This window comes from Salvelinus sp. IW2-2015, linkage group LG22 (genome assembly GCF_002910315.2).
Source record: "Salvelinus sp. IW2-2015 linkage group LG22, ASM291031v2, whole genome shotgun sequence".
NCBI classification, from domain to species: domain Eukaryota; kingdom Metazoa; phylum Chordata; class Actinopteri; order Salmoniformes; family Salmonidae; genus Salvelinus; species Salvelinus sp. IW2-2015.
In genome coordinates this window covers 2,865,004-2,882,358 of record NC_036862.1, presented here as the reverse complement: position 1 = coordinate 2,882,358, position 17,355 = coordinate 2,865,004, and the positions used below count along the sequence as shown (strand labels likewise).

The 17,355-nt window shown below is 43.0% G+C and overlaps 1 protein-coding gene across 1 annotated transcript in view; it reads left to right on the top strand.

Annotated features, from left to right (window-relative positions):
• mmp23bb (matrix metallopeptidase 23bb) overlaps window positions 1–17,355 on the top strand; it is a 31,444-nt gene that overhangs the window by 2,599 nt on the left and 11,490 nt on the right. Inside the window, 1 exon segment of the mRNA XM_070433943.1 lies at window positions 2,581–2,717. Coding sequence (XP_070290044.1) covers window positions 2,581–2,717 — 137 coding nt within the window.

Sequence of the window (17,355 nt, the reverse complement as noted above, 5' to 3'; positions counted from 1 at the left end):
AATGATTAAATTCATGTTTTTCATGGCCTCCCGAGTGGCGCAGGCAGTGCTAGCTGCATCACTACAGATCCTGGTTCGATCCCAGGCTGTGATGCAGTTGGCCGTGACTGGGAGACCCATGAGGTGGCGCACAATTGGCCAACACATTGGTGCGGCTGGCTTCCGGATTAAGCGAGAAGCACTGCGGCTTGGCGGGGTCGTGTTTCGGAGGATGCATGGCTCTCGACCTTTGCCTCTCCCGTCTGTACGGGAGTTGCAGCGATGAGATAAGACTCTAACTACCAATTGGATATCACAACATTGGGGAGAAAAAGGGGTAAATATATATATATATATATATATTATCAAAAATGTAATAATGTTTTTCCTCATAATACCAAATAATGACAAATAAAATAATGACAAAGAGAAAACAGGTTTTTAGAAATGTGCTATTTATAAAAAMTAAAAACTGAAATACCATATTTATATAAGTATTGGGAGCCTTTTCTATGAGACACGAAATTGARGTCATATGCATCCTGTTTCCATTGATTATCCTTGAGATGTTTCTACAACTTGATTTGGAGTCCACCTGTTGTAAATGATTCGAAAGGCATTGGACATGATTCGAAAGGCACACACCTGTCTATATATAATCCCACAGTTGACAGTGCATGTCAGAGCAAAAACCAAGCCATGAGGTCGAAGGAATTGTCCACAGAGCTCAGAGACAGGATTATGTCAAGGCACAGATCTAGGGAAGGGTACTAAAACATTTCTGCAGCATTGAATGTCCTCAAGAACACAGTGGCCTCCATCATTCTTAAATGGAAGAAGTTTGGAACCACCAAGACTCTTCCAGCCAAACTGAGTTATCAGGGGAGTAGGGCCTTGGTCAGGGAGATGACCAAGAACCCGATGGTCACTCTGATAGAGCTCCAGAGTTCCTCTGTGGAAATGGGAGAACCTTCCAGAAGGATAACCATCTCTGCAGCACTCCACCAATCAGGCCTTTATGGTAGAGTGGCCAGACGGAAGCCACTCCTCATTAAAAGGCACATGACAGCCTGCTTGGAGTTTGCCAAAAGGCACCTAAAGACTTACAGATCATGAAAAACAAGACTCTCTGGTCTGATGAAACCAAGATTGGACTCTTTGGCCTGAATGCCAAGCGTCACGTCTGGAAGAAACCTGGCACCATCCCTACTGTGAAGCATGGTGGTGGCAGCATCATGCTGTGAGGATGTTTTTCAGTGGCAGGGATTGAGAGACTAGTCAGGATCGAGGGAAAGATGAACGGAGCAAAGTACAGAGAGATCCTTGATGAAAACCTACTCCAGAGCACACAGGACCTCAGATTGGGGCAAATGTTCACCTTCCAACAGAAAAATGACCCTAAGCACACAGCTAAGACAACGCAGGAGTGGCTTTGGGACAAGTCTCTGTATGTCCTTGAGTGGCCCAGCCAGAGCCCTGACTTGAACCCGATCTAACATCTCTGGAGAGACCTGAAAATAGCTGTGCAGCGACACTCCCCATCCAACCTGACAGAGCTTGAGAGGATCCACAGAGAATAATGGGAGAAACTCCCCAAATATAGGTGTGCCAAGCTTGTAGCTTCATACCCAAGAAGACTCAAGGCTGTAATCGCTGCCAAAGGTGCTTCAACAAAGTCCTGAGAAAAGGGCCATATGTATCATGTTAATGTCAAATGTACGTTTTCTTTAATACATTTGCTAAAATATCCTAAAACCTRTTTTTGCTTGGTCATTATGGGATATTGTGTATAGATTGATGAGGGGGAAAAAACGAATGAATCAATTTTAGAATAAGGCTTTAACGTAACAAAATTTGAAAAAAGTCAAGGGGTCTGAATTCTTTCCGAATGCACTGTATTTCAACCTTTTCTGGCCCATGGTGTTGAACGCTTGTCCTTTTAAACTTGGAAAAGAGACCTTTAAACCCAGACTTGGACCACACACCCTCTCCACTGAATAGCAGGCTTTGCAACACTTGCAGTTAGCCGCTGATTCCTTCCAAACCACTGATTGTTGAATTTGCGATTTCGAACTTGTTGTGTAATGTTCATGTYAAATGGCCAATGACCACCGATACGTTTTATCTATAATGTCTCTTCATATGACAAGGCTTGAAAAGGATTTGCCAGTAGATGATGACCGCTTGTCTAGCTTGCTAGCTAAGATTTTGAAAGTGTGATGTTGACATGATCGGTCCAATCAAAGCTACGGCAGATATAAAGTGATTTGATGTCATTTTATCTGTGGCCAATGACCTTGAGCCTTCTTGGATGGGCACTTCTAATGTAACTCTATGGCAGCACCCAAGGGGCTTGAATTTTCGAGCTCGCCCTGAATGACGGGTTGCCACTGGTCCTGTCTTGTTTCACAGGCTACTGATCATTTGTTCTTTGTCTCAGGCGCTGTACCATTCTCTCTACTGCAACATACTGACTGTGCAAAGCTTCTCTCTCACTCTCTCTCCTACACACACACACTGTTTTCACCTCTCCATGGTCATGTCACGCTCCTCTTGTCACCTCTAATGATCTCTCTCTCTCTCCCCCTCCGTCTCTCTCAGGAAGCTGGTGGGCGGTCTGTGGAGTCCCTGCGTTCTGTGAAGCATCATCCTGCGACAGGAGCGGCATCGAGCCGCTCCAAACGCTACGTCATCAACCCACTGGGACACAAGTGGAAGCATTTCAACCTCACCTACAAGTGAGACCCTGAATGCCAAGTCAGACCCTTGTCCCTACCCCCTAGGCACTTTTGAAGATCTGAGAGGATTAGATATGCAGTGCCTTCAGAAAGTATTCACTCTCAATGTTCCTTCAAAAGGGACACTGAGCAAATTTCAGGTGTGCTGACCGCAAACTTGAACGTGGTAAAAARAAATCTGTGCAATGTCCAGCGTGCGTTTACTGTGAACAATAAGGCTGTACCCGATTTAAGCTACAGTTTCAGACAGTGGTCAAGTAGGCTACTGTGGCTATTTGATCATAATGTAGACCTACCTGAGTTTCCTATCATCAAAAACAATGGAGAAAATGCATCCCATAACATTTTAACATGGAAATAGCTGTTCTATCATTCAGCCTACAGTAGCAGCCAACGTGTGGTGTACAATGTAGCCCCACATTCCATGAGACTTTTGAAAAAAACATTCAGGGCTTGACATTAACCTGTTTATCCACTTGCCCTTCAGACAAGGAGGTGACTGAAAATGTTATTGTGTTGTTTGATTCAAAATAAAATGTTTTATTATTCCCATACCGTTATTATAGAGATTCAGACAAATTATGCTACCCTTAACTTATTCAAACCTGTCTCGAAATACAACACTGCCCCTTTAATACAAAAAAATCCTTACCAGACTCGCTTTTCAAAGATGTCTAGAAATGTTCACGTTTTGTGCTCTTGTAGAAAGCAATCACTCCCCCATTGCTGACTACAAATGATCTATACCTGGGCTACTAACTCACTAACTAGCAAAGGATATGAAAACATGTGCAAACGTGGCTACATGCAGCTCTCGCTTTGATCTCAAAACAAGCGCATCTACTCATGACCGCTCATGCTGTAAACACAGTCCAGTTCAAAGTGAATGGCACAGATCCATATACGGCAATGGTCTATTTGCATGTAAGCCTACCGCAGCTCTGATTAGTTATGCCGCTCTGGTCTATGTAGAGTACGGGCTGATTTGTACTCCGATGCGTTCTGCCTACAATAAAATCTCTTCAAATCAAATCTAATGTTATTGGTCACATACACATTGTTAGCAGATGTTATTGTGAGTGTAGCGAAATGCTTGTGCTTCTAGTTCCGACAGTGCAGCAATATCTAACATGTAATCTAATTATTCCACAACAACTACCTAATACACACAAATCTAAGTAAAGGAATGGAATAAGAATATATACATATAAATATATGGATGAGCAATGACAGAGCGGCATAGGCAAGATGCAATAGATGGTATAAAATAGAGGTCGACCAATTATGATTTTTCAACGCCGATACCGATTATTGGATGACCAAAAAAATCGATACCAATTAATCAGCCRATTTCTTTTATTTATTTGTAATAATGACAATTACAACAATACTGAATGAACACTTATTTTAACTTAATATAATACATCGATAAAATCAATTTAGCCTCAAATAAATAATGAAACATGTTCAATTTGGTTTAAATAATGCAAAAACAAAGTGTTGGAGAAGAAAGTAAAAGTGCAATATGTGCCATGTAAGAAAGCTAACGTTTAAGTTCCTTGCTCAGAACATGAGAACATATGAAAACTGGTGCTTCCTTTTAACATGAGTCTTCCAGGTAAGAAGTTTTAGGTTGTAGTTATTATAGGAATTATAGGACTATGTCTCTCTATACGATTTTATTTCATATACCTTTGACTATTGGATGTTCTTATAGGCCCTTTAGTATTGCCAGTGTAACAGTATAGCTTCATCCCTCTCCTCGCCGCTACCTGGGCTCAACCAGGAAAACATCGACAACAGCCACCCTCAAAGCAGCGTTACCCATGCAGAGCAAGGGGTACAACTACTCCAAGTCTCAGAGCGAGTGACGTTTGAAACGCTATTAGCCGCCACCCCCGCTAACTAGCTAGCCATTTCACATTGGTTACACCAGCCTAATCTCGGGAGTTGATGGCTTGAAGTCATAACAGCGCAATGCTTGAAGCATTGCACAGAGCTGCTGGCAAAACGCACGAAAGTGCTGTTTGAATGAATGCTTACGAGCCTGCTGGTGCCTACCATCGCTCAATCAGACTGCTTTATCAAATCATAGACTTAATTATAACATAAGAACACACAGAAATACGAGCCTTATGTCATTAATATGGTCGAATCCGGAAACTATCATCTCGAAAACAAAACGTTTATTCTTTCAGTGAAATACGGACACCATTCCGTATTTATCTAACAGGTGGCATCCATAAGTCTAAATTCCTGTTACATTGCACAACCTTCAATGTTATGTCATATTACGTAAAATTCTGGCAAATTAGTTCGCAATGAGCCAGGCGGCCCAAACTGTTGCATATTGCACTCTCCGTGCAATGAACGCAAGAGAAGTGACACAATTTCAACTGTTTATATTGCTTGCTAACCTGGATTTCTTTTAGCTAAATATGCAGGTTTAAAATATATACTTCTGTGTATTGATTTTAAGAAAGGCATTGATGTTTATGGTTAGGTACACGTTGGAGCAACGACAGTCCTTTTTCGCGAATGCGCACCGCATCGATTATATGCATCGCAGGACACGCTAGATAAACTAGTAATATCATCAACCATGTGTAGTTATAACTAGTGATTATGATTGATTGATTGATTGTTTTTTTATAAGATAAGTTTAATGCTAGCTAGCTACTTACCTTGGCTTCTTACTGTAACAGGCGGGCTCTTCGTGAAGCAGGTGGTTAGAGTGTTAGACTAGTTAACCGTAAGGTTGCAAGATTGAATCCCTGAGCTGACAAGGTTCTGCCCTGAACAAGGCAGTTAACCCACCGTTCCTAGGCCGTCATTGAAAATAAGAATGTGTTCTTAACTGACTTGCCTAGTTAAATAAAGGTGTAAAAAATAATATGCAAATCGGCGTCCAAAATTACCGATTTCCGATTGTTTTGAAAACGTGAAATCGGCCCTAATTAATCGGCCATTCCGATTATCGTCGACCTCTAGTATAAAATATAGTATATACATATGAGATGAGTAATGCAAGATACAGTTGAAGTCGGAAGTTTACATACACTTAGCCAAATACATTTAAACTCAGTTTTTCACAATTCCTGACATTTAATCCTAGTAAAAATTCCTGTCTTAGGTCAGTTATGGTCACCACTTTATTTTAGAATGTGAAATGTCAGAATAATAGTAGAGAGAAAGATTTATTTCAGCTTTTATTTCTTTCATCACATTCCAGTGGGTCAGAAGTTTACGACACTCAATTAGTATTTGGTATAATTGCCTATAAATTGTTTAACTTGGGTCAAACGTTTCGCGTAGCCTTCCACATGCTTCCACAATAATTTGGGTGAATTTTGGCCCATGAGTAACTGAGCTCAGGTTCGTAGGCCTCCTTTCTCGCACACGCTTTTTCAGTTCTGCCCACATATTTTATATAGGATTGTAGTCAGGGATTTGTGATGGCCACTCCAATACCTTGACTTTGTTGTCCTTAAGCCATTTTGCCACAACTTTGGAAGTATGCTTGGGTCATTGTCCATTTGGAAGACCCATTTGCGACAAGCTTTAACTTCCTGACTGATGTCTTGAGATGTTGCTTCAATATATCCATATTTTTCCTACCTCATGATGCCATCTATTTTGTGAAGTGCACCAGTCTCTCCTGCAACAAAGCACCCTACAACATGATGCTGCCACCCCGTGCTTCACGGTTGGAATGGTGTTCTTCGGCTTGCCACGTTGTTTTCTGAGGTCTTGGCTGATTTCTTTTGATTTTCCCTTGATTTCAAGCAAAGCTGAGTTTGAAGGTAGGCCTTGATACATCCACAGGTACACCTCCAATTGACTCAAATTATGTCATATTAGCCTATCAGAAGCTTCTAAAGCCATGACATCATTTCCTGGAATTTTCCAAGCTGTTTAAAGGCACAGTCAACTTAGTGTATGTAAACTTCTGACCCACTGGAATTGTGATACAGTGAATTATAAGTAAAATAATCTGTCTGTAAACAATTGTTGGAAAAATTACTTGTGTCATGCACAAAGTAGATGTCCTAACTGACTTGCCAAAACTGTAATTTGTTAACAAGAAATTTGTGGAGTGTTTGAAAAACGAGTTTAATGACTCCAACCTAAGTGTATGTAAATTTCCGACTTCAACTGTATGTAAACATTATTAAAGCAGACCGCACCACCCTCTGGAGAGCCTTGCGGTTGTGGGTAGTGCAGTTGCCGTACCAGACGGTGATGCAGCCCGACAGGATGCTCTCAATTGTGCATCTGTAAAAGTTTGTGAGGGTTTTAGGTGACAAGACAAATTTCTTCAGCCTCCTGAGATTGAAGAGGTTCTGTTGCGCCTTCTTCATCACACTGTCTGTGTGGGTGGACCATTTCAGTTCGTCCGTGATGTGTACGCCGAGGAACTTAAAACATTCCTCCTTCTCCACTGCTGTCCCGTTGATGTGGATAGGGGAATGCTCCCTCTGCTGTTTCCTGAAGTCCACGATCATCTCCTTTGTTTTGTTGACGTTGAGTGAGAGGTTGTTTTGCTGACACTAGTACCCTCACCTCCTCCCTGTAGGCTGTCTCGTCATTGTTGGTGGTCAAGCCTACTACTTTTGTGTCGTCTGCAAACTTGATGATTGAGTTGGAGGCGTGCATGGCCACGCAGTTATGAGTGAACAGGGAGTACAGGAGGGGACTGAGTACACACCCTTGTGGGGCCCCAATGTTGAGGATCAGTGAAGTGGAGATGTTGTTTCCTACCTTCACAACCTGGAGGTGGCCCGTCAATTAGTCTAGAACCCAATAGCACAGGGTGGGGTTGAGACCCAGGGCCTCTAGCGTAATGATTAGCTTGGAGGGTACTATGGTGTTGAATGCTGAGCTATAGTCAATGAACAGCATTCTTACATAGGTATTCCTCTTGTCCAGATGGGATAGGGCAGTGTGCAGTGTTATGGCGATTGCATTGTCTGTGGACCTATTGGGGCGGTAAGCAAATTGAAGTGGGTCTAGGGTGACAGGTAAGGTGGAGGTGATTTGATCCTTGAATACCCTCTCAAAGCACTTCATAATGACTGGAGTGAGTTCTACGGGGCTATAGTCATTTAGTTCAGTTACATTTGCCTTCTTGGGTACAGGAACAATGGTGGCCATCTTGAAGAATGTGGGGACAGCAGACTGGGTTAGGGAAAGATTGAATATGTCCGTAAACACACCAGCCAGCAGGTCTGCACATACTCTGAGGATGCTGCTAGTGATGCCGTCTTGTGAGGGTTAACACGTTTAAATGTCTTACTCACGTCAGCCACGGAGAAGGAGAGCCCACAGTCCTTGGTAGAGGGCCATGTCGGTGGCACTGTATTATCCTCAAAGCGGGCAAAGAAGGTGTTTAGTTTGTCTGGAAGCAAGACGTCGGGTCCGTGACATGGCTGGTTTTCTTTTTGTAGTCCGTTATTGTCTGTAGACCTTGCCACAATCGTCTCGTGTCTGAGCCGTTGAATTGTGACTCCACTTTGTCTCTATACTGACATTTCGCTTGTTTGATTGCCTTGCGGAGGGAATAACTACACTGTTTATATTCGGCCATAATCCCAGTCACCTTTCCATAGTTAAATGCGGTGGTTCGTGCTTTCAGTTTTGCGCGAATGCCGCCATCTATCCACGATTTCTGGTTAGGGTAGGTTTTAATAGTCACGGTGGGTACAGTAGTTACTCGACAATGCTAACCTAATGACAGAGTGGGAAAAAAGGAAGCTTGTACAGAATACAAATATTCCAAAACCTGCATCTTGTTTGCAATAAGACACTAAAGTAAAACTACAAAAAATGTGCCATTATGTTTGGGGCAAATACAACACAACATACAGTGGGGCAAAAAAGTATTTAGTCAGCCACCAATTGTGCAAGTTCTCCCACCTAAAAAGATGAGAGAGGCCTGTAATTTTCATCATAGTACAGTCAACTATGACAGACAAAATTAGAAAAAAAATCCAGAAAATCACATTGTAGGATTTTTTAAGAATTTATTGCAAATTATGGTGGAAATAAGTATTTGGTCACCTACAACAAGCAAGATTTCTGGCTCTCACAGACCTGTATCTTCTTCTTTAGAGGGCCTCTGTCCTCCACTCGTTACCTGTATTAATGGCAACTGTTTGAACTTGTTATCAGTATAAAAGACACCTGTCCACAACCTCAAACAGTCACACTCCCACTCCACTATGGCCAAGACCAAAGAGCTGTCAAGACACCCAGAAACAAAATTGATAGACCTGCACCAGGCTGGGAAGGACTGAATCTGCAATAGGTAAGCAGCTTGGTTTGAAGAAATCAACTGGGAGCAATTATTAGGAATGAAGACATACAGACCAACTGATAATCTCGCCTCGATCTGGGGCTCCTGACAGCAAGATCTACCCGTGGGGTCAAACATGATCAACAAGAACGGTGAAGCAAAATCCCGAACCACACGGGGGACCTAGGTGGAATGACCTGCAGAGAGCTGGGACCAAAGTAACTAAAGCCTACCATCAAGTAACACACACGCCGCACGGGACTAAATCTCAGTGCCGAGATGTTGTCGCCCTGCTTAAGCTAAGTACATGTCCAGGCCCGGCTGAAAGTTTGCTAGACGAGCATTTGGATGAGTCCAGAAGACAGTCTGGGAGAATGTCCATATGGCAGATGAAACTAAAATAGAACTTTTTGGATAAAAACTCAAACTCCTGTGCCGTGTATTGAGACAGGATGACAAGAGATCTGTGAGTTTGCAGTCCAAAAGGATACGACTCTACCTACTTATGTGAAACATGGGGGTGGAAACATCATGCTTTGGGGCTGTTTTTTGTAAAGGGACCAGGACGACTGATCGTGTAAAGGAAAGAATGAATGGGGCCATGCATCGTGAGATTTGAGTGAAAACTCCTTCCATCAGCAGAAGGCATTGAAGATGAAACGTGCTGGGTCTTTCAGCATGACATGATCCCAAACACACCGCCGGGCAACGAAGGAGTGGCTTCGTAAGAAGCATTTCAAGGTCCTGAGAGTGGCTAGCCAGTCTCCAGATCTCAACCCCATAGAAAATCTTTGGAGGGAGTTGAAAGTCCGTGTTGCCCAGCAACATCACTGCTCTAGAGGAGATCTGCATGGAGGAATGGGCCAAAATACCAGCAACAGTGTGTGAAAACCTTGTGAAGACTTACAGAAAACGTTTGACCTCTGTCATTGCAACAAAAGGGATATAACAAAGTATTGAGATAAACTTTTGTTATTGACCAAATACTATTTTCCACCATAATTTGCAAATAAATTCATTAAAAATCTACAATGTGATTTTGAGGATTTTTTTTTCTATTTTGTCTGTCATAGTTGAAGTGACCTATGATGAAAATTACAGGCCTCTCTCATCTTTTTTAAGTGGGAGAACTTGCACAATTGGTGGCTGACTAAATACTTTTTTGCCCCACTGTATCACTGAGTACTATGGTTCATATTTTCAAGCATTGTGGTGGCTGCATCATGTTATGGGTATTGCTTGTCATTGGCAAGGACTAGGAAGTTTTTTAGGCTAACAATAAATGGAATAGAGCGAAGCACAGACAAAATCCTAGAGGAAAACCTGATTCAGTCTGCTTTCCAACAGACACTGGGAGACAAATTCCCCTTTCAGCAGGACAATAACCTAACACACAAGGCCAAATATACAATGATCAATAACCAACTTGACAGAGCCTGAATTTGTTTGTAAATAATAATGTGCAAATATTGTACAATCCAGGTGTGTAAAGCTCTTAGAGACTTACCCATAAAGACTCACATCTGTAATCGCTGTCAAAGGTGACATAAAACATATCCAATTGGTAGTTAGATTCTTGTCCCATCGCTGCAACTCCCGTACGGATTCGGGAGAGGCGAAGGTCGCGAGCCATGCGTCCTMCGAAAMACTACCCTGCCAAGCCACACTGCTTCTTAACCCGGAAGCCAGCCGAACCAATGTGTCAGAGCAAACACTTTACAACTGGTGACCGTGTCAGCGTGCATGYGCCCAGCCCGCCACAGGAATCAGAAGAGTGCGATGGGACAAGGACATCCCGGCTGACCAAATCCTTCAATAACCCAGACGACGCTGGGCCAATTGTGCACCACATCATGGGTCTCCCGGTCGCGGCACAGCCCGGGATCAAACCAGGATCTGTAGTGACGCCTTAGACCGCTGCGCCACTCGGGAGGCCCAGCCAAAGTGATTCTGACTCAGGGGTGTGAATACTTATGTAAATTAGGTTTTTCTGTTCATTTCATTTTCACAAAATGTGACCTTTGTTTTTTTAAAGCATGTTTTAACTCTGTCATTATGGGGTGTTATGTGAAGATGGGTGTGAACAAAAATCTATTGAATCCATTTGGAATTCAGGCTGTAACACAACAAAAATGTTGAATAAGTCAAGGGGTATGAATACTTTCTGAAGGCACTGTAGATAAAAAATATGGCAGCAATTCCCCCAAGTTTTAGTGGGTAAGATGGAGGTTCCACCATATTGCTGACACCTATCCAATCCTCTCAGATGTAGTGTCGAGGAGAACGGGACTAGGGATTCAGGGAGTGAGAGCGAAAGAGACAAATGGGGAAAGAGAGAGATGGGGATATTTTGAGAATTATGGCTTGGGGCCACTGGCCAGATATATAAATATTCATTGTGAAAGCAAAATTGATAACGTACATTTATGAATATAACTACTTTTCCCTGAAGGAGGAACATACTATGGAGAGTCAACGAACATTCATATTCCCCTGAAAACTGAAATAATGCCCAACTGGCCAATGGATGCCGAGCCTGCCCTCAGAAGCCCCGCCTTCCTGGCTATAATACCCAAAGGCAGCCCATCGCATCGATTTCCTCAATTCAGTACCCCTCTTCAGTGAGCTCAAATCCTCTGACAGCACGAGGCAAAAAATATATTATACCTCATTACCTCTGTCAGGGAACAGTAGTTATTTTCATACATTCTCTTTCAGTCGGTCACTTGCTATAACATACAATGGGGACATACAATCAAGCCCCAAGCCGGCTCATAGCGTACCAAACTAGGAGCCCCACGGCAATCCAAGCACACACAGATTCCACCAGTTCCAAAAAGGGTTTACAGATGCCACCTTTTTCGCTAATACATACCCTAGAAGCCTGAACTGTCAGAGCCTGATGAGGCCTGAACTGTCAGAGCCCCATATAGGGAACCAGAACCTTCTGCAACTTGGCTATGCACACTGTCATGCTGCCACTGCAGCCCAAGTTCATAGACCCCACGGTTCCAAGAACAATACTTACCTTGTGAGGCTGAAATGTCAGAACTCGTACAAGGAACTCCAAGTCCAAAACAACAGAACACCTGTCATGACATGGTAAAGCATAGCATCGACCACGGCAGCCCAATGCTCAAACCCACAGTAAACTGTGGTAACCTTGATAATGTACACTTTACACGCTGCCAGCACCCACTTCTGGACCAAGCCATAAGAACGCTATGAGCTACACCGGGAGCAGTTACATCCACGCAATAAAACCTCTCACTGCAGCACAGATATCACCAACTGTCATAGCTCTGAACAATACCCAAGCAGCCGCCACACTCCTAGTGGAGTGAGCACGCACACCGCTAGGCAACCTTTGTCCTTGTCGAAAGTCATTGACCTCTGTCATATCGTGGATTCAGAGCTATCCATCTAATAGAACTCAAAAGGTTTTCTTTAATGGAAGCTTCTCTAATGTCAAGCATGTAAAGTGTGGTGTACCACATGGCAGCTCTCTAGGCCCTTTACTCTTTTCTATTCTTACCAATGACCTGCCACTGGCATTAAACAAAACATGTGTTTACATGTATACTGATGATTCAACAATATACGCATCAGCAACCACAACTAATGAAGTCACTGAAACCCTTACAAAGAGTTGCAGTATGTTTTGGAATGGGTGGCCAATAATAAACTGGTGCTGAACATCTCTAAAACTAAGAGCATTGTATTTGGTACAAATCATTCCCAATGTTCTAGACCTCAACTGAATCTGGTAATGAATGGTGTGGCCGTTGAACAAGTTGAGGAGACTAAATTACTTGGCATTACCTGAGATTGTAAACTGTCATGGTCAAAACATATAGATTCAATGTTTGTAAAGATGGGGAGAGGTCTGTCCGTAATAGAAAAGCAAGTCCTGCAGGCTCTAGTTTTGTTTTATCTTGATTATTGTCCAGTTGTGTGGTCAAGTGCTGCAAGGAAAGACCTAGTTAAGTTGCAGCTGGCGCAGAACAGAGCAGCACGTCTTGCTCTTCATTGTAATCAGAGGGCTAATATAAATACTATGCATGCCAGTCTCTCTTGGTTAAGAGTTGAGTAGAGACTGACTGCATCTTTTCTTATTTTTATAAAAAAACATTAATGTGTTGAAAATCCGAAATTGTTTGCTTAGTCAACATACACACACAATTATTTCACCAGACATGCCACCAGGGGTCTTTTCACAGTCCCCAAATACAGAACAAATTCAAGAAGGCACTCAGTATTATATAGAGCCATTATTGCATGGAACTCCGTTCCATCTCATATTGCTCAAATAAACAGCAAACCTGGTTTCAAAAAACAGATAAAGCAACACATCACGACACAACGCCTCTCCCCTATTTGACCTAGATAGTTTGTATGTAGGCTACGGGTGTTGCGGTGGGCTGTTGCGGTGACCGTATTACCGCCACACCGGTGGTCACGAGTCATGAAGGCAGTCACATTTCACAATTACATTTCGGTAATTAGGCTTCTCCAAGCTCTGATAATGCTGTTGGTCATTAGTAGCCCACCAAACTTGCTAACTGCACTTTGTTGTCCCTTTGTTGTCCCTCAGCACTTTGTTGTCCCTCTAATCACACTGACATCATTGCAAATGTAATAAAAAATCGAATCAAACACTTCATGAGAGCCCATGAGCTCATGTTGTGCAGCATTTCTATAGGCTATGCAATTGCCCGAGAAAACAGAGTAATGGCCTCTATTAAAAAGAGGAGGATCCCATTAGCTTTCTATATGCTAGGCCTACTATATTTATTTCTCAACTTTTCTAATATTAAGCAAATATTAAGCACATTGCTTATCTTTACAACAGGAGTAATAGCCTACCTGGCTTGCATGAAAATGAACCACAAGAAAAGCATCCTCCATTCGCTATTTAAGTGTATAGATAACATGTATTTTTTTCCCGCTGCCCCTGTTTCGAGACAGGTGCATGATAATGGTCCATTCTAAATCAAAAACGAATATCACACATATATTATTTAGTATATGTAAAGACAAGATTAAATCAAGAATAGTCTGATGGGTGACAATATTAGCCTATCACTTGTGAATGATATATTATCACTTGTGAATAATGCCCAGCATAAGGTTTGTATCACAACTAAAGTGTCCAAATAACTTCTTAAAACAAAGCTCATTAATCCGCTTTACAAAGGGTGTAGAGCTTAACTGGCTTACATAAGCAGTGTGCTTCAAGTTTGGGGAAGATCATTTTCACCATAAAAATGCACCTTTACAATAAAAGCATTATATGCAAATTTGTATTTGCGGGCCCTTTTGATAATGGTGTTTTCCCACTAATGGAACATTCCTGCGTATAGCGCATTGCTGCGCATATCATTTGAAGAAATATCCTAATAGTTTATAAACATTTTAAACTAAAAGCTCTTTCAGAACATCAGCTATCTGTATTTGGGTGAAGGAGAAGTGGGGGAGGCTTGGGCTAGTTGCTGTGGGGGGTGGAGGGCTGTAGATCGGGGTAGGGGTAGCCAGGTGGAAAGCATGGCCAGCCGTAGAAAAATGCTTATTGAAATTCTCAATTATAGTGGATTTATCGGTGGTGACAGTGTTTCCTAGCCTCAGTGCAGTGGGCAGCTGGGAGGAGGTGCTCTTATTCTCCATGGACTTTACAGTGTCCCAGAACTTTTTTGAGTTTGTGCTACAGGATGCAAATTTCTGTTTGAAAAAGCTAGCCTTAGCTTTCCTAACTGCCTGTGTATATTTGTTCCTAACTTCCCTGAAAAGTTGCATATCACAGGGGCTATTTGATGCTCATGCAGAACGCCACAGGATGTTTTTGTGCTGGTCGAGGGCAGTCAGGTCTGGAGAGAAACAAGGGCTATATCTGTTCCTGGTTCTACATTTTTTGAACAGGGCATGCTTATTTAAGATGGTGAGGTTATTATTATTATGTCATGTTTCATGTTTTRTGTGGACCCCAAGCAGAATAGCTGTCGCATTAGTACGTAACATCAATTTGGAGTCGCCTGGCACGGACTCCATACGGGAAGGGTATACTGATATTAACCTTTAATGTGCAAAAAGAAAGGCCCTGCTCAAAAAGCTCCTGCAAGGACATCAAAATGTACACCAAAGACCTCTGAAAAGGAGAAACTCCTTTAACCTGACACCAAATTGTGAATGAGAGACTGACGAACAACCCTCTTGTAAAGGACGCACGCGCCGACTGTATAGTCGTAATCACGTTCGAGGGTAAACTCCTAGCCGTCAAATTCAACCTTTCAGGGGCCAAACCCACAGATCCCATATCTGTGGTCATGGGTGCCAAACTCTCCTGTGCGCCTGGGCCAATAGACCCAATGACACAGAACCCACCACGGGTCCCCGCGGAGTGCACAGATCCCTCATTGAGAAGAACAGATGACAACACGCTGTTTTATTGCTTTTTTAATCAGAACAACAGTTATCAGCTGTGCTAACATAACTGCAAAATGATTTCCTAATGATCAATTAGCCTTTTAAAATTATAAACTTGGATTAGCTAACACAACGTGCCATTGGAACACAGGATTGATGGTTGCTGATAATGGGCCTCTGTACGCCTATGTAGATATTCCATTAAAAATCAGCCGTTTCTAACTACAATAGTCATTTACAACATTAACAATGTCTACACTATTTCGGATGAATTTGATGTTATTTTAAGAGACAAAAACATTTGCCTTTCCTTCAAAAACAAGGACATTTCTAAGTGACCCCAAACTTTTGAATGGTAGTGTATGCTGTCGGACCTTACCAACACATGACCCTCCAACATCGGAAGGAAACACCTCAGCGCCAGCAAAACAGTCCGTAGCATACACTACCATTCAATATGCAGCTCCCTTTACGCTGTTGACCAAATCCCTCTTTCAGAGTAGCACACACACAGCGCTCCCCAACCCAGTAAAGATTCCTCTGCCGTGATCACCAAGAAACAGACGCATCAACAGCGCTGAAAAAGACGTATCAACAAAAGTCCCAGAGGCACCACAGTTATCATAAAGGAACCGTGCCAGACAGAGCCGGAATGCGACCCTCCTTTGTTGGGACAAAAACGCAGTCCAGAAAAGATTTCCGTGGGATAAAGAACCAGTAGAGCTGCGTCCTGTTTTTGTTTCTCTTCAAAACAGGCCTGTAAGGACCATAGTTGAGCCAAACAACCTTGTTGGCGAAACTGGCTCATCCAAATACATCCTCCTGTCCCTGTCAAGAACAACACCATGAGCCTTTTACACTTTGTCCAGCTGATCCGCCGAGAACCGGCACTGTTTATTATTCGAAAGCTAAGTAACTTGGCAGCTTTCCATCCATCGGCGGTGTGCAAACGAGCCCGGCCTCCTTCATACCCTCTACATTCATGAACTCACCATAACCTGGCAGCACCAGCCTGGCTGAATGAGGGGAATCCCAGGTCGTCTTTAGCTCATCTGCAAAATGTTTGAACAGGGCTAAGCAGACGCTTCACTGCTGCAGGGACAGGAGGTAAATACCTTCCCCCAAACCTGGAGGATGTCCACTGAGGGGGATAAGATGGCCAATCCACCCCCAGGTGATCTGCCGCCTTACGACACAGCTCCATCAAAGGCGCATTAACCACCAATAGTTCACTCTCCCCGCCAAATCCAAAGCCGTGGCTTTAGGTTGCCCCAGACTGATGTCATCCGATTAGTTAGCCTTTTTAAACTTACTCTTACCACTGACCATCTTACTCAAGCAAGGAAGCACTGGCTAAACAAGCAGAGCAGAAAGTAGTGGGGTATTAGCAAACACAAATCCTACCGAAGCAAGGAAGCATTAGCTACACAAGTAGAGCAGAAAATAGTTCGCTTTTAGCAAACACAAAAACCGATACCAATACCCCAAACTCTCAACATCTAGGGGGACGAGTACTCCCCACTAACAGACACCTAAGTCAGAGCCAAATCTCGTAGTCTTTGTGTGCTTGAAAAGGCGAGCTGAAGAGAGAAGAATTGAGGAAATGGATGTGAGCCCCAGTATTATAGCCAGGAAGGCAAGACTTTCAAGGGCAGACTCTGTCACATGAATTGACACTGGAGAGACGAAGCAGGTACGGGGAGTCAAGCATTTACTAAGGAACGGACATGGAACGAGACAGGAACAGCGTCAGCACAAGGGTAACAAAGACAAAAACAATTAATGCATCAGCAGGGATTAGAGCAGGGGAACAGACAAATATAGGGGAGGTAATAAACAGGTGATGAGTGAGTCCAGGTGAGTCCAATATCGCTAATGCGCGTGACGAGGGAAGGCAGGTGTGCGTAATTGATGATGGCAGGA